This window comes from Nerophis lumbriciformis, linkage group LG17, assembly GCF_033978685.3.
Source record: "Nerophis lumbriciformis linkage group LG17, RoL_Nlum_v2.1, whole genome shotgun sequence".
In the NCBI taxonomy this organism is placed as follows: Eukaryota; Metazoa; Chordata; class Actinopteri; order Syngnathiformes; family Syngnathidae; genus Nerophis; species Nerophis lumbriciformis.
The window spans coordinates 11,073,964-11,097,500 of NC_084564.2; the positions used below are offsets into that span (position 1 = coordinate 11,073,964).

Consider the following 23,537-nt stretch of genomic DNA (forward strand, 5'->3'; position numbering starts at 1 on the left):
AAAGTTTGTTCCGCTTAGCCCCGCCCCCATTAGTTACTGTTGCTATGTCTGTCAAACTTTCGCTCGTACCGAGAAATATAAAGCCTACAGTAAAAATAAGTACCGGTAATTTCCATTTATTTATATAGCGGATTTCACAGACAGAATCACAAAGTGATTTACAGTGTGTATAGAAAATGAAAGCATAGTAAAAAAAATAATCTGAGAATATAATAATTAAAAAAAAAATTTAAAGAGAAATGTCCTCCCGTTCCTCGCGCCCCACCTGTCATGTCTCTATTCCCCACCAGTGGGGCGCGCCCCACACTTTGAGAAACGCTGCCCTACAGATAGGTCAAAAAGTTATAGGCATATTTTGATTAAAATTATAGTAAATGTCAGAAATTAGATATAGATAAAATTTTGAGGCTGATCCGAAACATCTTGACTATGTTACCTTACGTTTACGTTACGAGCCTCTACTTGCAAAATGACCCGCCTCCACCCACAGAGACAAAGAGAGTGGATCTGCTATAGATAGCTCAAAAAGTCATGGGCACAATTTCATTACAATTACAGGAAATGTCAAAAATGGAATAAGGAACAAGTCAGTACATTTTGGGGCTGATCCCGATCATTAATACGATGTTACTTTACGTTTACATTACGATCTTCAACTTCTGTGTGTGTGTGTGTGTGTGTATGCTAGCAGCCAAGATAGCAAAGATAGCAGAAACAGGCAAGAGTGTTCACTTTGATTATTTCATTCCACTCTTGATACTTCAAAAAGTTATGGACGGATTTTGATGAAACTTCAGGAAATGCCAGTAATGGGACAAGGAACAAGTGATTCAAGTTTTGGGGTGATCCGGTTCACCGTCTAGACTCGGGATTTTTTTTTTTTTACTACTGGGAATATAAGCCCTAGCGGACGTCTGCACTTGCCGAGGGCTTTTTTAGTTTTGTATGCGACCCTGGCTGGGAAAGGTTTGGACAAACCCTGCATTGGACAGAATGGGAAGTGAACAAAATAAGAGACCGTTAACAAAATAAAAGAGATCAAAGCGTTCTCATGGACTGATGACCATCAAAATATTCTTTGTGTACGGTCTCACCTCAAACACACACATGCATATTTCACCTGATTTTAAGATGCTACTGCTCACAAGTGCGTGCGTGTGTGTGTGTGTGTGTGTGTGTGTGTGTGTGTGTGTTTGTACAGCTGGGGGTCGCAGACAGACAGAGAGCATCATGGGAAAGCGTCTGTCTCACTGATTTCACACTTCAATAATTCCAGAGAAAGATAGAGAGAACAAAAACTAACAGAGATCAGACCTGTCACATCTCATCACACACACACACACACACACACACACACACACACACACACACGCAGATGGTGTGCGACAACGTGGTGCCTGTGTTGTCACAATGCCCTCTTGTGGTCATGTTCAAAGTTTCCCAGCATGAATTGAGACAATTTCAATCTCACCTCATTAGAAATGGAGGCATCTAGATAAAAAAAAATTAAAAAAGTTTTACATATGTACAATTAAAGAGGGTTTGGACTATTTGTTAATAAATGTTTTTCTATTTTATTCTTAGTTAAACACTCTTATTGCGAAGGTCAATTATTGTGCGGTATCTTGTTAATATTTCACAGTGGCCCGAGTTCTTCTTCATCCTTTTTTTTTTTGTTCCTGTTAGCGAGTGAATCGCATGAACGGTTTTGGATTAGTTTTCACACCGGATGCCCTTTCAGAGGCAACCCGGGAATCAAACCCTCTTTCATGGAAGTCAGAAGCCTGCCCCGGTACACAAACAAGGATCCCTAATCCTCCTTCACAACGTTTAATTTTTTGTGACAAATATTCCCCAAGGTGCCAATAAAAATTTAAAAGGTCTTCAATTTGGACACCACTGCGGTCTTGACTTTTGGCTTTGCTTCCACAGGGGGATCCAGGGCCGCTTGGTAGACAGGGACCTCAGGGACCCCCGGGTTTCCCAGGCTCTCAAGGTACTCCGGGAGAGAAAGGCAAGCGAGGGGATGAAGGTCCGGCAGGATCTCCGGGACCAAAGGGAGACACGGTGAATGAAAAAAAGTCTTAAATCATTTTTGCTTTAGTTCAAGTCCGTCAGACGTGTATTTAATGAACGTAGTTATGGCTGCCCTCAGTCTTTCAATATAAGTCTTTCAACTTATATTCAATTGAATAGACTGCAAAGACAAGACATTTAATGTTCACACTGAGAAACTTAATTTTTTTTTTTGCAAATAATCATTACTAGAATTTAATGGCAGCAACACATTGCAAAAAAGTTGTCACAGGGGCATTTTTACCACTGTGTTACATGGCCTTTCCTTTTAACAACACTCAGTAAACATTTGGGAACTGAGGAGACACATTTTTGAAGCTTTTCAGGTGGAATTCTTTCCCATTCTTGCTTGATGTACAGCTTAAGTTGTTCAACAGTCCGGGGGTCTCCGTTGTGGTATTTTAGGCTTCATAATGCGCCACACATTTTCAATGGGAGACAGGTCTGGACTACAGGCAGGCCAGTCTAGTACCCGCATTTTTTTACTATGAAGCCACGTTGATGTAACATGTGGCTTGGCATTGTGTTGCTGAAATAAGCAGGGGCGTCCATGGTAACGTTGCCTGGATGGCAACATATGTTGCTCCAAAACCTGTATGTACCATTCAGCATTAATGGCGCCTTCACAGATGTGTAAGTTACCCATGTCTTGGGCACTAATACACCCCCATACCATCACAGATGCTGGCTTTTGAACATTGCGCCTATAACAATCCAGATGGTTCTTTTCCTCTTTGGTCCGGAGGACACGACGTCCACAGTTTCCAAAAACAATTTGAAATGTGGACTCGTCAGACCACGGAACACTTTTCCACTTTGTATCAGTCCATCTTAGATGAGCTCAGGCCCAGCGAAGCTGGCGGCCCAAACACACGTCAAAAGTGGTAAAGGAATGGCTAAATCAGGCTAGAATTAAGGTTTTAGAATGGCCTTCCCAAAGTCCTGACTTAAACATGTGGACAATGCTGAATAAACAAGTCCATGTCAGAAAACCAACACATTTAGTTGAACTGCACCAATTTTGTCAAGAGTGGTCAAATATTCAAGCAGAAGCTTGTGGATGGCTACCAAAAGTACCTTATTGCAGTGAAACTTGCCAAAGGACATGTAAGCAAATATTAACATTGCTGTATGCAGTGTTGGGTTAGTTACTGAAAACCAGTAACTAGTTACAGTTACTAGTTACTTTACGTAATGTTGTAACAAATAATATTTCTATTAAATAGGCTTTACTTTGCATTTTAATTAACGTGGGATTATTTTTTGTATTTAGAAATAATAGTACCAACTTTTTTTTTCTTTTTTTTTTTTCTCCAACATTTGTGGCACTGGCGTGGCGCCCCCTGATGGACGGCGCCCTTAGCATTTGCCTATACGGCCTATGCCACGGGCCGGCCCTGGAGCCATGGATTGTAGAATTCTTGTTTTCAGTGGCAGGATCATTGACACAGATGGTGAAGTTTCAGTGCTCAGTAGAGATGGAACACTTTTGAGGGGTTTAAGCACCTGGAGGACCTCACCTGCCACTCTCACATCATCATCAGACAGGGTGACATTTGTCTTCAGGGTGTTGTGGGTCAATGCAGAGTATATAGCTGCCTGCTGCTCCAACATATCATAAGTGGAGTTCCACCTCGTTGGGACATCATGTATGAGCAGGCAGCTTTAGCATTTCTTGCTTTGTCTTAAGCACATGAGCAGCTGTTGTGCTTGGGTGGAAGTAAGAAACCTTCCTGATCCTCCCAAATAGGCGCTCCATCCTATTGACTGAGATTCCCTTCTGTGATGCCAAATTCACTACATGTGCAAAGCACCTATCTGTGGTCCCAGTCCTGCCTCATTCTCTGTAATTATTTGATTTTTGGCATTATCACGTGTGACTGGGATATCTTTATCTTCCAGTCCTCCACTGCTTGTGTCAGTACCTGCGCAAGGTGACTCTCGTAGAGGGGGCGTGTCTTCTCATCTCCCAGTCTGCTGTGATGAAGTGAGCGCTTATAGTTCCGCTGGACGTCCACCCGTCTGTCATGAGCGCAACAGCTGATGCTCGGGATAGTTCATCCACAACTTTTTTCTTCTCCTGCTCATAAAGATCTGGCACAATCTTATTGCTGAAGTGGGTGCGCGACGGGATGTCGTAACGTGGTTCAAGCACGTTCAGCATGTGTTTAAAACCCTCGTTTTGCACAACCGAGTCTGCACTTATAAACACACCGATTCAATGGCGGGGGCGTTCAAGCTCCTCCGTTACTCCGCTCGCCATGACCACGCTGTGTGTGGACTGAACGTGCCAACAACTTTTTTTCCCCACACCCACACACACATAGACCGCGCCTCTTTTCTTCTCTCCGGCTTGTGACAGAGGAAGATTCAGAAGAACGACACCGCAGCGCTTCTGTTTCTAGCCGATACTACATCAAAAGTAACGTAAAATAACGCAGTAACGCATCATGTAGTAACGGTAACTAAATTACTGAATAAAAAAAAATAACTCGTTAGATTACTAGTTACCGCCGAAACTAACGGCGTTACAGTAACGCGTTACTTTGTAACGCGTTAGTCCCAACACTGGCTGTATGTATACTTTTGACCCAGCACATTTGCTGACATTTTCAGTAGACCCATAATAAATTCATAAAAGAACCAAACTTCATGAATGTTTTTTGTGAGCAACAAGTACTCCAATCACTCTATCACAAACAAATAAAGAGTTGTAGAAATGATTGGAAACTCAAGACAGCCATGACATTATGTTCTTTACAAGTGTATGTCAACTTTTGATCGCGACTGTATGTATATATATATATATATATATATATATATGTATATGTATATATATATATATATATATATATATATATATATATATATATATATATATATATACACATATAGATACATATATGTCTGTTTTTATTTTTTTACAAAATTAAAAACATTTTAAATGGCCCCCGCATACATTTGGAAAAAGTTTGGACGCCCCTGAGTTATTAGTATCAAATTGTTAGCTTTTTTCTCATTACATTACAAATGTTTGCTCTTTTTTATTTTATTTTAAAAAATTTTGGTGTTTTGTTTTTATCCCACAAATATGCTGGAGGTGTGGGCCACACTTTGGACACCCCTGTGTTGAGATGAAACATCCCAGAACAAGTTAGTCAGATTACTTCTAGACCTCCACCCCAGACCACACCTCACTCCAAACCACTTCTCCAAAGTGGGCTGGCTCAGGGTGGAGGACAGAGTAAAACAACTTGCACTGAGCCTAGTCTATAAAATCTGCTACACCTCCCTGATACCGAAGTACATGTCAAACTACTTCCTTAACGTAAATGACCGCCATAACCACAACACCAGGGGGAGCTCCACTAACCACGTTCAACCCAAAGGTCTTAACTCATTCTCTTTCTATGCCACATCAATACGGAATGCACTCCCAACAGGTGTAAAAGAAAGTGCATCTCTATCCTCCTTCAAAACCGCACTAAAAGAACACCTCCAGGCAACTAGAACCCTAAACTAACACCCTCCCCCTTCCACATCCCACCTCCCCGGATTGTAAATAATCAAATGTAGATACTTATTCTTATGCTTTCTGATCTCTCTCTCTCTATGTTCACTACTTGCTGTACATATCCTACCAAGTCAGACCTACACTGTTTCAATGTCCATTTCTCTGATGATGCAATTGTTGATGACTGAAGTGTTAATATCAACCAAACCTACTCCTCTCCCCCTCCACATCCCACACCCCGGATTGTAAATAATGTAAATAATTCAATGTATATACTCTGATGATTATCTTGTGTGATGACTGTATTATGATGATAGTATATATCTGTATCATGAATCAATTTAAGTGGACCCCGACTTAAACAAGTTGAAAAACGTATTGGGGTGTTACCATTTAGTGGTCAATTGTACGGAATATGTACTGTACTGTGCAATCTACTAATAAAAGTTTCAATCAATCAATCAAACATAATTTTGTTTGCAAGGTCAGATCATTTTTCTGTCAAACATAATTTTTAGAAATAAAAATTAAGTGCTTTATTGACATATTATTTCCGGGTTTATTATTTCCATGTGGCGGGCCAGATCTGGCCCCCGGGCCTTGAGTTTGACACAGTCGGTTGAGGTTCTGGTCTGGTTGTGACATGGCTTTGCTTCATTGTTGTTTTAGGGAGCTGTTGGGGTTCCTGGCTTTCCTGGTCTAGATGGAGTCCCGGTAAGACTACAACCTGGGGTCCTCTCCTTTACTCTCTTTCACGGATAACTTGTTTGTGTTCTCAGGGTCACCCGGGCCCAGCTGGCGGACCTGGTTTTCCTGGAGTGGACGGGTGTAACGGGACTAAAGGAAAGCAGGGAAATCCTGGACTTCTTGGAGAGCAAGGGCCCAACGGTGATGCGGTCAGTACGACAGATAGGTCAAGAAGCAGTCCTATTGGGTCCTTTTGGCTCATGGGACTCCGGAGGCAGCGGACAGGTACCGACATGCCAAGCAGTGTGCGGCTTTGGTGGTTGCAGAGGCAAAAACTTGGACATGGGAGGAGTTCGTAGAAGCCATGGAGAACGACTTCCGGGCGGCTTCGAAGCGATTCTGGACCACCATCCGCCACCTCAGAAGGGGGAAGCAGTGCATTGTCAACACCGTGTGTAGTGGGGACTGTGTGCTGCTGACCTCGACTGGGGATGTTGTGGATCGGTGGAAGGAATATTTCGAAGAACTTCTCAATCCCACCTACACGTCTTCTTATGAAGAATCAGTGCCTGGGGACTCTCCTATTTCTGCAGTTGCCGAGGTAGTTAAGTAGCTCCTCGGTGGCAGGTGGGTGAGATCCGCCCGGAATTCGTTAAGGCTCTGGATGCTGTGAGGCTGTCATGGTTGACAAGACTCTGCAGCATTGCGTGGACATCGTGGGTGGTACCTCTGGATTGGCAGATTGGGGTGGTGATTCCTCCATTTAAAAAGGGGAACCAGAGGGTGTTTTCCAATTATCGTGGGATCACACCCCTCTGCCTTCCTGGTAAGGTCTATTCAGGTGTCCTGAAAGGAGGCTATGTCGGATAGTCCAACCTCGGATTCAGGAGGAGCAGTATGGTTTTCGTCCTGGTCATGGAACGGTGGACCAACTCTATACTCCCTGCAGGGTCCTTGAGGGTGCATGGGAGTTTGTCCAACCAGTCTACATGTGCTTTATGGACTTGGAGAAGGCATTTGACCGTGTCCCTCGGGAAGTCCTGTGGAGAGTGCCCAGACAGTATGGGGTATCGGACCGCCTGATTGTGGTGGTCCGCTCCCTCTATGATCAGTGTCAGAGCCTGGTCCGCATTGCCGGCAGTAAGTCGGACTCATTTCCAGTGAGAGTTGGATTCTGTTTACTACTTTTATGGACAGAATTTCTAGGCGCAGTCAGGGCGTTGAGAGGCCCTGGTTTGGTGGCTGCAGGATTCGGTATCTGCTTTTTGCAGATGATGTGGTCCTGCTGGTTTCATCTGACCAGGATCTTCAGCTCTCACTGTAACAGTTTGCAGCTGAGTGTGAAGCGACTGGGATGCAAATCAGCACTTCCGAGTCCGAGTCCATGGTTCTCGCCCAGAAAAGGTTGGAGTGCCATTTCCGGGTTGGGGAGGGCACCCTGCCCCAAGTGGAGGAGTTCAAGTACCTCTGGGTCTTGTTCACGAGTGAGAGAAGAGTGGGTCGTGAGATCGACAGGCGGATCAGTGCAGCGTCTGCAGTGAAGTGGACCCTGTATCGGTCTGTTGTGGTGAAGAAGGAGCTGAGCCGTAAGGCAAAGCTCTCAATTTACCAGTCGATCTACGTTCCTATTTTCACCTATGGTTTTGATCTTTGGGTTATGAGCGAAAGGACAAGATCACGGGTACAAGCGACCAAAATAAGTTTCCTCCGTCGGGTGGTAGAGCTCTCCCTTAGAGATAGGGTGAGGAGCTCAGAGTAAAGCCGCTGCTCCTCCACATCGAGAGGAGCCAGATGAGGTGGTTCAGGCATCTGGTTAGAATGCCCCCCGAAGGCCTCCCTGGGGAGGTGTTTAGGGCGCTTCCAACCGGTAGAAGACCACGGGGAACACCCAGGACACGGTGGAGAGACAATGTCTCCCAGCTGGCCTGGGAACACCTGGTGATCCCCCGAGGAAAAGCTAGACAAAGTAGCTGGGGAGAGGGAAGTCTGGGCTTCTCTGCTTAGTCTGCTGCCCCCGCGACCCAACTTCGGATAATCGGAAGAAGATGAATGGATGGATATACATACATATATACAGTATACATACACATATATATTTGTTATTATATTTAATTATAGATATACAGTATGTATGTATACATAAATATATGTATACATATATGTATAATGTACATACACACACACATGTGCATGTATATTTTTACATATACATATATAGACATATATATAATGTGTTTATATATGTTTCATACATATATATTTAAATATACAAAATAACTACATTCCAACCTAAAAAAAGAAAGCATCAGGTCTATGGACGTCATTTTGTCCCTTCTTTTTTATTCTGGTGCAGCAACATCATCGACTGTTTGTTGCAAAGTCACAACTCTGACTGACTTGTGTTGCAGGGGTTTCCAGGACCAAAGGGATTTGCAGGAGAGCCAACATTCTACTTCATCCAGTACCCCGGAGTGCCTGTGAGTGGTCCACACATCATGTGTCATGAGATGTATGATAATATGTCGATATTATCGGCCGATAAATGCTTTAAAATGTAATATCGGAAATTATCAGTATCGGTTTTTTTTATTATCGGTATCGTTTTTTTTTTTTGCTTGTTGTTTTTTATTAAATCAACATAAAAAACACAAAATACACTTACAATTAGTGCACCAACCCAAAAAACCTCCCTCCCCCACGGTCCCAGTGAGTATCCCGTCACAGAAGGCCTTACTGACAACTCGTGATCTGATCGGCTATCGCAACTGTCTATCAACTGTATGTCCCCGTTCACTTACAGTACACGGACGCCAGCATTGTTGATTCTGGTACAGCATGGCAACATAAGCTAGCTGAATTCTGATTGGATACAAACTAAAACTAAAAACAACAGCACTGGAAGGAGCACAATAGGACATGAAGAATATATGAATACTTTTAGACATTTAGGGACAGTAAATGAAAAATGTATTTGATCTTTAATCATGATCATGATTTCTGGTTATGTTAGGCCGGCAGAGAAGGCCTTGCTGGCCCTGACGGCACACCACTGAGTAGTTATTGTAATTATTATAGTATATGACTAAGGATGTCCGATAATGGCTTTTTGCCGATATTCGATATTCCGATATTGTCCAACTCTTTAATTACCGATACCAATATCAACCGATACCGATATCAACCGATACTGATATATACGGTCGTGGAATTAACACATTATTATGCCTAATTTGGACAACCAGGTGTGGTGAAGATAAGGTCCTTTTTTTAAATATTAATAAAATAAAATAAGATAAATACATTTAAAAAAAATTCTTGAATAAAAAAGAAAGTAAAACAATATAAAAACAGTTACATAGAAACTAGTAAATAATGAAAATGAGTAAAATTAAGTACTAGAGATGTCCGATAATATCGGCCGATAAATGCTTTAATATGTAATATCGGAAAATATCGGTATCGTTTTTTTATTATCGGTATCGATTTTTTTGTTTTGTTTTTTTATTTTTATTAAATCAACATAAAAAACACAAGATACACTTACAATTAGTGCACAAGCCCAAAAAACCTCCCTCCCCCATTTACACTCATTCACACAAAAGTATTGTTTCTTTCTGTTATTAATATTCTGGTTCCTACATTATATATCAATATATATCAATACAGTCTGCAAGGGATACAGTCCGTAATCACACATGATTGTGCGTGCTGCTGGTCCACTAATAGTACTAACTAGGGATGTCCGATAATGGCTTTTTGCCGATATCCGATATTGTCCAACACTTTAATTACCGATACTGATATCAACCGATACCGATATCAACCGATACCGATATATACAGTCGTGGAATTAACACATTATTATGCCTAATTTGGACAACCAGGTATGGTGAAGATAAGATCCTTTTTTTTTAAATTAATAAAATAAAATAAGATAAATAAATCAAAAACATTTTCTTGAATAAAAAAAAAAAAGTAAAACAATATAAAAACAGTTACATAGAAACTAGTAATTAATGAAAATGAGTAAAATTAACTGATAAAGGTTAGTACTATTAGTGGACCAGCAGCACGCACAATCATGTGTGCTTACGGACTGTATCCCTTGCAGACTGTATTGATATATATTGATATATAATGTAGGTACCAGAATATTAATAACAGAAAGAAACAACCCTTTTGTGTGAATGAGTGTAAATGGGGGAGGGAGGTTTTTTGGGTTGGTGCACTAATTGTAAATGTATCCTGTGTTTTTTATGTTGATTTAATAAAATAAAAATAAAAAATAAAAAAACGATACTGATACCGATAATAAAAAAAACGATACAGATATTTTCCGATATTACATTTTAAAGCATTTATCGGCCGATAATATCGGCCTGCCGATATTATCGGACATCTCTAGTACTAACCTTTAACAGTTAATTTTACTCATTTTCATTATTTACTAGTTTCTATGTAACTGTTTTTACATTGTTTTACTTTCTTTTTTATTCAAGAAAATGTTTTTAATTTATTTATCTTATTTTATTTTATTAATATTTTAAAAAAGGACCAAGATAAGATAAATACTTTAAAATGTAATATTGGAAATTATCGGTATCGGTTTGAAAAAGTAAAATTTATGACTTTTTAAAACGCGGCTGTACGGAGCGGTACATTACCAGTCAGCAGCCCCTCCCCTCTCACACACACAACACAGGAGTTGACGACTGCAGCATGAGAGGTTTACTGGCGATGTTTGATGACCTCATCAAACCGCCGCGAGTGGAGCATAACAACAACAAGAGTGTGTTGTTGCCGGTGCTGTAGCCGTGGCTAACAAGTCAGCGAGCTCGGTGACTGACTAACGACACCATGTCTATGGTTTGGGATTATTTTAAAGTGTGTCTGACAGATAAAAAACTGGCAATTTGCGATGACTGCAAAAAGTCGGTTATGCGAGGAGGAACCAAGACGCCTTCCTTTAATACGAGCAATTTGATCTCCCACCTCTTCAAGAATCCTAAGGAGATACACGATGAATACAAGCAGAAAATGGATGAAATGCAAACACTGAAAAAAAGTAGCACCACACAGTTGTCGCTTAAAGACTCCGCCGAGAAAAAACAAAAATACACAAAAACCATTACATTTTTTTTCCATTACTTGAGTTGAAGTTGTTCTCTTATTTTGGGAAACCTTGTTACATTGTTTAATGCAGGGGTGCTCATTACGTCGATCGCGATCTACCGGTCGATCTCGGAGGGTGTGTCAGTCGATCACCAGCCAGGCATTAAAAAAATAGTCCTAAAAATGAGCGATCATAAATCTTCACTATGAGTCACTTTCGACACTTGATTGACATTCACGGCACCCGAGGGTCTTCTGAGATGATGCTGGCTGCTGCCAGCTCATTAAAATTACCGACTGAAAGGCGAGAAACACTTTATTTCAACAGACTCTGGCGCCGTACCTGTCGTCAAAACTCCAAAGACCGACTGCACAGTTGCACAATAAAAGCTCTGCTTCATCCTGCCTGCGCTACCAAAATAAGAGTCTCAGAAAGCTGGCGTGTACAAGCTAACAAGCTACGGAGTTTGCCGACAATGTATTTCTTGTAAAGTGTATACAAAGGAGTACGGAAGCTGGACAAATAAGATGCCAAAAACCAACCACTTTCATGTGGTATTGGACAGAAAGGAGGACTTTTTTTCTCCTCCATTCGAAAATGCGCACATTATCATCTCCACTGTCTGATTCCAATCAATGCAAGTCATCAGAATCAGGTAATACACCAACTTATATTCTTGTCTTCATGAAAGAAAGGAATCTATATGTGTTAAACATGCTTGTATTATCTTTAACCACCTTTAAGTTGTTAACAATATTAACTATATGTGTTAAACATGCTTGTATTATCTTTAACCACCTTTAAGTTGTTAACAATATTAACTATATGTGTTAAACATGCTTGTATTATCTTTAACCACCTTTAAGTTGTTAACAATATTAACTATATGTGTTAAACATGCTTGTTTTATCTTTAACCACCTTTAAGTTGTTAACAATATTAACTATTTGTGTTAAACATGCTTGTATTATTTTTAACCACCTTTAACTTGTTAACAATATTAACTATATGTGTTAAACATGCTTGCATTATCTGTAAACACCTTTAACTTGTTAACAATATTAACTATATGTATTAAACATACTTGTATTATCATTAAACACCTTTAATGTATTAACAATATTAACTATATGTGTTAAACATGCTTGCATTATCATTAAACACCTTTAACTTGTTAACAAAAACATATATTTCATAAATAAGTAAATATAAATTATATATATGAATGAGGTAGATCCCCACGACTTGATCAATTGAAAAGTAGCTCGCCTGCAGAAAAAGTGTGAGCACCCCTGGGTTAATGCATCACAACAAAATTAGGGATAATAATGTGTTAATTTCACGACTGTATATATCGGTATCGGTGATATCGGAATCTGTAATTAAGAGTTGGACAATATCGGCATATCGTATATCGTCAAAAAAGCCATTATCGGACAGCTTTAATCGGTACACCCTATTAAGAACATTCTGACTTATTAGTTGGTCATTAAAACAAGTTTTTGGAAACGCCCTGACTGATCCCTTGGCCTGTAACAATATTTGTGTCTGACAGGGTGACGTTGGCACAGGCGGACTTACCGGTCTACAGGTGAGACGACACCGCCGACTTCCTGTCGCTGGCAACTTCCTGTCGCTCTGACATCATTTCTCTCTGCAGGGTAACCCAGGTCCCCCGGGTTCGCGCGGATTTACGGGTACAACCGGTCCTGACGGAGTAAATGTGAGAACACGATAAACTCTTTGACCAATGGATGTTGTCATTGAGCAATGACGTTGGTGTGTGTGTGTGTGTGTGTGTGTGTGTGTGTGTGCAGGGTCTCCCCGGCCTGTCAGGTCCCAGAGGTCTGCCTGTAAGTATCCGATCTAGGAGACATTTTTGAAATCGTGGCTGAATGAGCGAACCTCAATCAAACGCGGATAGAAGAGCGAGCAGAGGGCAGTCGGGCGAAGAAGAAAAGCGTGGAAGTAACAGACGTGCTTGTGCGTTTCAGGGTGAACGAGGTCGATCGGTGACGGGCCAGAAAGGAGACGAGGTACAAACCTTTTTTTTTTTTTTTTTTTTTTTTTTTTGCATCTGTTACAGTGGGAAGGTAGAAAAGTTATCGATGAATATTAGTCCTGGCTGACCTTTACATACTTCACCCAGAAGGCCAAGTGTCTCCAACCTGAAGACGTTCAGCCACAAAGGATGGTCCACAGCAGTGTTTCCTAACCTAGAGGGCCAGCTGTGGTCCGTATGGTTGTAATACACTTGTCCACCACTTGTGGCAGTAATGACAATATCAAACAAACAGAAGAAGTCTGGAGCTCAAGTCATGGAGAAGTTCCTAAAGTAGCAGTAGAGTGGAACAACAAGTTGACTTTATGTACTTAATTGTGTTTCATTGTGTCCATTAAAGCAGTGTTTTTCAACCACTGTGCCGCGGCATACTAGTGTGCTGTGAGATACAGTCTGGTGTGCCGTGGGAGATTATGTAATTTCACCTAATTGGGTTAAAAATATTTTTTGCAAACCAGTAATTATAGTCTGCAAATGATGTGTTGTTGAGTGTCGGTGCTGTCTAGAGCTCGGCAGAGTAACCGTGTAATACTCTTCCATATCAGTAGGTGGCAGCAGGTAGCTAATTGCTTTGTACAAACCCTGTTTCCATATGAGTTGGGAAATTGTGTTAGATGTAAATATAAACGCAATACAATGATTTGCAAATCCTTTTCAACCCATATTCAGTTGAATGCGCTACAAAGACAACATATTTGATGCTCAAACTGACAAACATTTTTTTTTTGCAAATAATCATTAACTTTAGAATTTGATGCCAGCAACACGTGACAAAGAATTTGGGAAAGGTGGCAATACATACTAGGGATGTCCCGACCCGATATTTGGATCGGATTGGCCGCCGATATTTGCCAAAAAATGCGTATCGGCAAGGCATGGGAAAATGCCGATCCAGATCCAGTTTTTTAAAAAACTCCGGTCCGTGTTTTCCAACGCACCTATCTAAATAATACATTCCACTTTTCTGCTGCGCCCTAATTTCCGTTCCGCATTTTCCAGCACACCTTCAACACATCCACAGGTCTGTGGATTCTCACGCAGTTGCTTTTAGCTGCTGGAATTACACGACAGGCTCTTCTCGCTCTTTCCTGTGTCTCCCTCTCACAGACAGCGAGCGCACCTTCTTACACACGTCACATAATGTCACGACATACGTCACATACTGTCATGACATACGTCACATACGTATACGTCCTCCCCGAGCAGAGAGGTAGCAGCATGGCTAACGTTAGCTGTGATGCTAGCGCAGCCGTGCTAGCAACGCTCCCTCTAAGGTGTGCGCCTGTGCAATTGCGCACGGCAAATCTATGCCACGCACAAAATCAAATAAAAAAATAAGCGCATAACAATTTTCGACAAACGGACACGACAGAGAAAACAGTTTTCGTCATCATTGTTCAAATATCGCAACGTCTGTCGAGACGCTTATCTCCATTCGGTGCCACACGTCCACACCATCAAAATGCAGAGGCTAAAATTTCCAGATCAACACTGTATGAAAAAATTAGTGATTTTTTTAGTTGTGATTTCCTTCTCTGCATGAAAGTTTAAAAGTAGCATATATTAATGCAGTATGAAGAAGAATGTTTTAATGTAGACACATAGAATCATCATACTGCTGTGATTATATGCATCAAGTGTTCATTCAAGGCTAAGGCAAAATATCCACATATATATGGTGTATCGTGACATGGCCTTAAAATATCGCAATATTAAAAAAAGGCTATATCGCCCAGCCCTAGTTCAATGATGCCATTTCTGTTTGTCATGTATAATTTTGTCTATTTTGTGTTTATCCTTGAATAAACAGGTCAGTTTCTTGTTACTAACCATTGTGTATTATTCAAACTCCCCTAATTCAGCTGGCTAGTTGTTATCAAGAGTACTAAAACCCTTTTCAACATGATTCTGACAACTAAGTAGGCTAAATAACTTTAAACTTTAATACATGCTCGGATAGGCCCGTATCGGTCAGTATCGGTATCGGATCGGAAGTGCAAAAGCAATATCGGTATCGGATCGGAAGTGCAAAAACCTGGATCGGGACATCCCTAATACATACTGATAAAGTTGAGGAATGGTCATCAAACACTTATTTGGAACATCCCATAAGTGAACAGGCAAATTGGGAACAGGTGGGTGCCATGATTGGGTATAAAAGTAGATTCCATGAAATGCTCAGTCATTCACAAACAAGGATGGGGCGAGGGTCACCACTTTGTCAACAAATGCGTGAGCAAATTGTTGAACAGTTTAAGAAAAACCTTTCTCAACCAACTATTGCAAGGAATTTAGGGATTTCACCAAATATCATCAAAGGGTTCAGAGAATTTGCCAAAATTAGGACAAAACGGCGCTCGCCAAATACTCTCATCAGAGAATCATGTTTAATATAAACAGTGGGATTTCTAACAATTAGGGAGGATTGTCATGTTGTCCTCCTATAGAAACCCTATTAAAACAAAAATATATTTCCCCATCTTTTTCTATTTTCATACATTTTTGAAAAAGCTCCAGGGAGCCACTAGGGCGGCGCTAAAGAGCCGCAGGTTGCAGACCCCTGAACAAGAGTGAGCACAATGCAATGAAATATGGGGCAGGGCCGACATCCGGGCAACTGAGCTACATACGGGTTCTTCGAGCCATAGCAACCTGACTGGCGTTGAAAACAAACAGTCGCCATTACTCTTTAACCTGTCGACCTGCGCTGATTAAACCCGTCATTCTGCCTCCAAAATGCCAAAAAACGGTGTTGTTTTTGGTTGTGCAAACCACAACTGGAAACAGGGAAAACAAAGGTCGTATTTTGTTCTGCCAAAGCGTGCTAAAAGCCCACAGAGACGAGACAAATGGCTCGCAGCTTTACACCGGGAAAACGAGGACGGTTCTCACTGGAGTCCCCCAAAATCCCGGGTCGTGTGTTCGGATCACTTCGTTTCTGGTAAATATAAGGAACAAAAATCCACCTTCTTAACCACAACTTGGTCCATGCTAATGTTGAACCCGTTGAATTTTTACTGAATAACGTTCGACAGCTGAAGTTGTTGTTGTTGCACAACAATAACATACGGTATAAAGGCTATTTCCAGTAATTCAGCAAATAATAAATCATAATACTGAACTGAATTTGAATGAGCTCTCTACAGATATAATAAATATACAGATACTGGTAGCCACCGTGTCATCCTTATTATCATTTATCAACATACCTTGGGTGATTTAACCATGTTTATGTGATTTATTCGTTATATAACAACCGAAGCTAACAACCGACCTGGTGCGCTTGTGAGGTAGACATAAAGATTTCCAAATTCCATGTCCGGCCATTGTGTAGGATTATCAGTCCACGCATCTGCTGGAAGGCGGTAAGGGCAGTCGTTTAATCCAACTACAGAACATTTTAACTCGTATCTTAACCTAGCCTCACTGGAAAGACTATTTACATAATCATACGCCATTTAGAACAGTTTAAAATGCCGTGAAACCTCGTTAAATGCCTTTTCTGTCAATGCTGTGTTCGCTGTGAGCTGGTTTGTTTTCAACGAATTCAATATGGCGACCGCGTTGCTAGGGGATTGGAGGGCGGAAGTGACGTAGGTCCGCCCTCGCCCATAGACACAAGCCTGCAACAGGGCTGTTAAATATTCATCACATATAAATAAATGCACAGAATTTGAACATCCCAGCCCTAAGTCACGTAATGATTAATAGAATATAAATAGCATCACAACAATAATTCTAAATTGGGGCTAACATGTCCAATGCTACAAACAGGCCCCAATCAGGGTATGATATTCAGCTAGCAGTTAGCTTGGGAACCTGATGCCAAACAGCCTTTAGACTACAATAAAACTGACTACATGAGTTGCAATTCAGTTTGAAGCACACAACAAGTCATATCAAAGTGTATATAAAGTGACTCACTTTGTATTGACGCACACCGCCAATTAAACAATTGACATCGAAGTTCACCGGAACTTTCCAAATCTTGCTGATGTCATGATGCGTTCAAAGCCCCCTCCAGTGTCGTAAACGTGAACTACACTCAAGCAACCCAATGACACAAAAAGAAAACAAGCCGTTACAGCATACTTGCCAACCCTCCCGAATTTTCCGGGAGACTCCCGAAATTCAGCGCCTCTCCCGAAAACCTCCCGGGACAAATATTCTCCCGAAAATCTCCCGATTTTCAGCCATGCGGACCTGAGTGAGGACAGCCTTTTTTCACGATGGGAGGACAACAGAGTGACAAGAAGTAAATCATCCAGACTAGAGATCAATTGTATTATGTTTATCTTACCTAAAAATAAATATATTTATTACGGTAATTTAAAAAAAAATAAAAAATACATTTTTACTATATATTGCTAAAAACATCAAAATTAATTGTATTTTTATTTTTTCTGACTCCGTATTACATCCAGCCATAGAATTATACATTAAAATAAACATATTTGAAATAATTAATTTTAAATCATCATAATAATTCATTTAAAATGACCATATTTAATTATTAAAATAATTGCTTGTTTATCAACAACTTTAGCATTTTATTCATTACATTTTGAAGCTCTCAGAAGCCAAGTTATGTTATATTCCTTAATATTTATTTATGCAAGTTTGAAGTATCAATTATCCAAACACAGTTTTGTTTGCTTATTTTCAGGATGTATATATATGTATGAAATACTTGACTTGGTGAATTCTAGCTGTAAATATACTCCTCCCCTCTTAACCACGCCCCCAACCACGCCCCGCTCCACCCCCGACCACGCCCCCCACCCCCAACCTCCCGAAATCGGAGGTCTCAAAGTTGGCAAGTATGCCGTTACAGAGACAGTCTTTTGTACAGCCATTTTGAATATTCTGCTCCGAATATCTTCGGCTATTTCTGGAGAGTCTACATGACTGGAGTAACACTTCTGCACTTTGACCATATCATTAGATCAGTCATACTGGAAATACACAACAATTGGAAGAGATGTGGTGTTTATCATTCACAATCTTTATGCAAGACAAGAACACACGTGCTTGGCTTTTTTATGCATTTGAAATCGTAAATAAATAGCTAACAATTGAGTCAACACTTCGAGGGTCCTGTGTTGTACTCTCTAAAACAGGCCTGGGCAATTATTTTGACTTGGGGGGCCAAATTTAGAGAAAAAAAATATGTGTCTGGGGGCCGGTATATCTGATTTTTAGGAACACTAATACAAAACCTCACAATAATGCCTGATTGAATGCTAAAAACGCTACCACAGACCGCCTTAAAAACGGAATGGGATTTTACATTATTTTACTGAATGAGACATCCAGAATGTACATGAAAACAAAGAATGTGGGGTTCACAATATTAACTATGAAGGATAAAACACTGAATATTGACAACATTTGAACGTCGCAACCCCCTCTCGGTAACATATTTTACAATCAAGCGAAACGCAACAAAAATGGGACAAACACAGCGAAATATGAACACCTACAATCTGATATATCACTAAACCTTAAAACTCTGTTGCAAAAATCTCCTTCCACGTCTGTCCCTGACACCCGCATTTCAGGCTGGCCCCTCTGGAAACACTCTGTGGGAACGCTCCCCACCCACACTGCTTGGTGCCTCGCCTGAGCTGCTGTGACTTAGATGACCATAGTAACTAATTAGATGACCATCCATCCATCCATCCATCCATCTTCTTCCGCTTATCCGAGGTCGGGTCGCGGGGGCAGCAGCCTAAGCAGGGAAGCCCAGACTTTCCTCTCCCCAGCCACTTTGTCCAGCTCTTCCCGGGGGATCCCGAGGCGTTCCCAGACCAGCCGGGAGACATAGTCTTCCCAACGTGTCCTGGGTCTTCCCCGTGGCCTCCTACCGGTCGGACGTGCCCTAAACACCTCCCTAGGGAGGCTTTCGGGTGGCATCCTGACCAGATGCCCGAAACACCTCATCTGGCTCCTCTCCATGTGGAGGAGCAGCGGCTTTACTTTGAGCTCCCCCCGGATGACAGAGCTTCTCACCCTATCTCTAAGGGAGAACTCTACCACCCGGCGGAGGAAACTCATTTTGGCCGCTTGTACCCGTGATCTTGTCCTTTCGGTCATAACCCAAAGCTCATGACCATAGGTGAGGATGGGAACGTAGATCGACCGGTAAATTGAGAGCTTTGCCTTCCGGCTCAGCTCCTTCTTCACCACAACGGATCGATACAGCGTCCGCTTTACTGACGATCTCACGATCCACTCTTCCCTCGCTCGTGAACAAGACTCCGAGGTACTTGAACTCCTCCACTTGGGGCAGGGTCTCCTCCGCAACCCGGAGATGGCACTCCACCCTTTTCCGGGCGAGAACCATGGACTCGGACTTGGAGGTGCTGATTCTCATCCCAGTCGCTTCACACTCAGCTGCGAACCGATCCAGCGAGAGCTGAAGATCCTGGCCAGTTGAAGCCATCAGGACCACATCATCTGCAAATAGCAGAGATCTAATCCTGCAGCCACCAAACCGGATCCCCTCAACGTCTTGACTGCGCCGGTGACAAAGGGCAGCCTTGGCGGAGTCCAACCCTCACTGGAAACGTGTCCGATGTACTGCCGGCAATGCGGACCAAGCTCTGACACTGATCATACAGGGAGCAGACCGCCACAATCAGACAGTCCGATACCCCATACTCTCTGAGCACTCCCCACAGGACCTCCCGAGGGACACGGTCGAATGCCTTCTCCAAGTCCACAAAGCACATGTAGACTGGTTGGGCAAACTCCCATGCACCCTCAAGGACCCTGTCGAGAGTATAGAGCTGGTCCACAGTTCCACGACCAGGACGAAAACCACACTGTTCCTCCTGAATCCGGGGTTCAACTATCCGGCGTAGCCTCCTCTCCAGTACACCTAAATAGACCTTACCGGGAAGGCTGAGGAGTGTGATCCCACGATAGTTAGAACACACCCTCCGGTTCCCCTTCTTAAAGATCTTCTTAATCTTCTTAATTAGATGACCATAGTAACTAATTAGATGACCATAGTAGCTAGTATATCATGCAAAAGCGCAGATTCCAACCATTGAAATACTTTGTATTAAGGCTGTGAATCTTTGGGTGTCCCACGATTCGATTCAATATCGATTCTTGGGGTCACGATTCGATTCAAAATCGATTTTTTCTTTTTCTTTTTCCAATTCAACACGATTCTCGATTCAAAAACGATATTTTTCCGATTCAAAAGGATTGTCTACTCATTCAATACATAGGATTTCAGCAGGATCTACCCCAGTCTGCTGACATGCAAGCAGAGTAGTAGATTTTTGTAAAAAGCTTTTATAATTGTAAAGGACAATGTTTTATCAACTGATTGCAATAATGTCAATTTGTTTTAACTATTAAATGAACCAAAAATATGACTTATTTTATCTTTGTGAAAATATTGGACACAGTGTGTTGTCAAGCTTATGAGATGTGATGCAAGTGTAAGCCACTGTGACACTATTGTTCTTTTATTTTTATTTTTATAAATGTCTAATGATAATGTCAATGAGGGATTTTTAATCACTGCTATGTTGAAATTGTAACTGATATTGATACATTTATCATTTATCATTTATATTGATACTGTTGTTGATAATATTCATTTTTGTTTCACTACTTACTTACTTTGTTTCTCTTCTCAAATGCTCTGTTTGTTGCAGTTCTGAGTGTTGCTGGGTCGGGAATTGGATTGCATTGTTATGGTATTGCTGTGTATTGTTTTGTTGGATTGATTAATTAAAATAAAAAATAAAATAAATTTAAATAAATAAATACAAATTAAAAAAGAGATTTAAAAAAAAATGAGAATCGATTCTGAATCGCACAACGAAAGACTCGCAATTCGAATTCGTATCGATTTTTTCCCACACCCCTACTTTGTATAGTTGAAGACTTACGGTCATTAGAAAACATCACTGCACATCATAATGGCAGCTACACTTTCCATCTTAAAGATCTAAAATAATTATTTGGGAATGTCCAGATTGAAAAGCTTAACGGGCCACATGTGGCTCCCGGGCCTTAATTTGCCCAGGTCTGCTCTAAAAACATACAGAAACCGCCAAAAAATTCTGTTTACATGTCGTGACCTGAAAATGAACCAAATATGAGTGATATTGTTATTATAAGTGCCAACGCAGACGGACTATTTTAGCAGCACACTGATAGCAGACACACTTCTGCTCGGTCTCAAACTTGCTGAAAGTAACTTCTAGATTATAATTCATGCATTTCTCACCTGCTAATAGACAAATGTGGCCATGGACCGACAGGCTGGTCCACTTTGACATCCCTTGAGATTGTGAAAAAGCAGCAACATTTTTTTTAACCCTTTGTGAGGATCGTGATTGATTCTTCATCCAAACGGAATTATGTGAGCGTCCCGTCGTTCGGCATCCCAGCGAGAGTGGAAATATTACAGTAAATGTTTGTCTTATTTTGGTTCGTTATGGTTAGTTTTTATGTTTAGCACTTAGCAATGCTGCTAATGCTATAGTGTCACAATAAAGCTACATCCGTTTAGCACTTGGCTTCTAAAACTTAATACTCATCCTCTGTGTTTGGGTTCTGAAATATAAGGTTCTGGATCATAATTTTTCCCAAAGTAATTGTTGTTGGCTCTCACAAAGTCTGCTTGATTAGCATTGTTGTTGATGGGGAAGGGATCTGTGGATCCTCCTCTACGTCACAGATAACATGAGTGGCTTCCTCGTTAACTCTCAAAATGGCTCGGGAATCTGTGTGAGATTGAGACTATTTTGATCATATCTATTTATTCGCAAACTTTGGAAGTCTTTTGGTGTCAAAAATATGATATATTGATCATTTGATAATCGCTTCAATATAGAGGCAACTTGTTTTTCCACTCTACTGCTACTTTAAGCACAAACATTTTGACTAGTGTTGAAGCTGTATTTTCATTTGCACTTTAATGAAAATTTAATAGAACGTAATTAATTTTCGCTCTTAAACTTAAACAGTTCGGTTAAAAAATATATATATTCTTATTATTAATTTAGTTAGAACATTTTTATTTTAGCACTGTGTAATTGTATGTAAATTCGTTTTTCTTCTTCAGTATATTTGGTTGGTATTTATTTTTCTAATCAGCCTGACCTAAGCCTTGATAATATTTGTGATTAATAGGGTTTCATGTCATTAGACAAGGTTATTATCCTGTTAAATGTTCTATGTAGATTAGATATAATTATTGAATATGGTTCAAATCAAGAGTAAGATAACAATTTTTTTATTTATTGAATGCTTAAATCTACTAATCAAGTCTGTTTGTCAATATGGAGGGTTTTTTATGTTTTATGCCCTTTTTGTCAAAACCCTGTTTTTATGGCAAAAACTTAAACTATGCAATATTTTCCCGCCAAAAAATTTAAAAAAGTGGAATATTTGATGTGAAGTAATTGGAGTTTTACATAGGTCAATAATTCATAAGTGAATGGATTTTCATTCATTATTTTTTCTTTAGTAATGACAGTTTATAAAGAAAAAGTCCCACAAACATTCTTGGGAATTTAAAAAGAACCCCCTCATAAAAGTGTTAAAAATAAGTCATACATTTTTTTTCTTTTAACTTTTAACGCTTAAGTCTCTTGATCGGGGGTGTCCATTTGTGGAGCAAAGCCCGAGTTTTGTTTGATCAGGTTGTCGGACAAAAAAAACAACAGCAAAAATGTAAGGAAAAAAAGAGCAAAAATACGTAAGGTAATGAGAAAAAAGGCTGAAAATTATATAGAAAATTTGAAAGTCTAAGTATGTGGGAGAAATTTTGATATTTTATTTTGTAAAACAAAAAATTGCTACAAACAGTCATTGTACATTAACACTTATTGTCAGCTTTGTGTTATAAGTGACATATTGTATAATTATTAGTTATTAGTATTAAAATGTCAGCTTTTTATGCCTTTTTGGTCTTACTTTTTTGCTGACAATATGTTGGTGCCAACAAAACTGGAGCTTTGTTCTGCAAATGGCCCCTTTTGCACACCCCTGAGATAATGAATGATAGTACACTTTGCCACCAATAACATAGTTTTCTCTTTAAACACATTTAA

General features: G+C 40.5%; 1 protein-coding gene and 1 long non-coding RNA gene across 3 annotated transcripts in view; one reads left to right on the forward strand and one right to left on the reverse strand.

Annotated features, from left to right (window-relative positions):
• col4a4 (collagen, type IV, alpha 4) overlaps positions 1–23,537 on the forward strand; it is a 56,734-nt gene that overhangs the window by 22,194 nt on the left and 11,003 nt on the right. For both annotated transcript variants that reach the window (XM_061972450.1, XM_061972451.1), the window contains 8 exons: positions 1,933–2,067; positions 6,260–6,304; positions 6,370–6,486; positions 8,686–8,754; positions 12,946–12,981; positions 13,051–13,113; positions 13,208–13,243; positions 13,385–13,426. In XM_061972450.1, coding sequence (XP_061828434.1) covers positions 1,933–2,067; positions 6,260–6,304; positions 6,370–6,486; positions 8,686–8,754; positions 12,946–12,981; positions 13,051–13,113; positions 13,208–13,243; positions 13,385–13,426 — 543 coding nt within the window. The remainder of the gene's footprint in view (positions 1–1,932; positions 2,068–6,259; positions 6,305–6,369; positions 6,487–8,685; positions 8,755–12,945; positions 12,982–13,050; positions 13,114–13,207; positions 13,244–13,384; positions 13,427–23,537) is intronic.
• LOC133614470 (uncharacterized) lies at positions 8,578–17,492 on the reverse strand. Its single transcript, XR_009816576.1, has 3 exons — positions 17,377–17,492; positions 12,972–13,099; positions 8,578–8,752 (listed from the first exon to the last, which is right to left on the reverse strand). It is a non-coding gene; the product is annotated as an uncharacterized lncRNA (long non-coding RNA).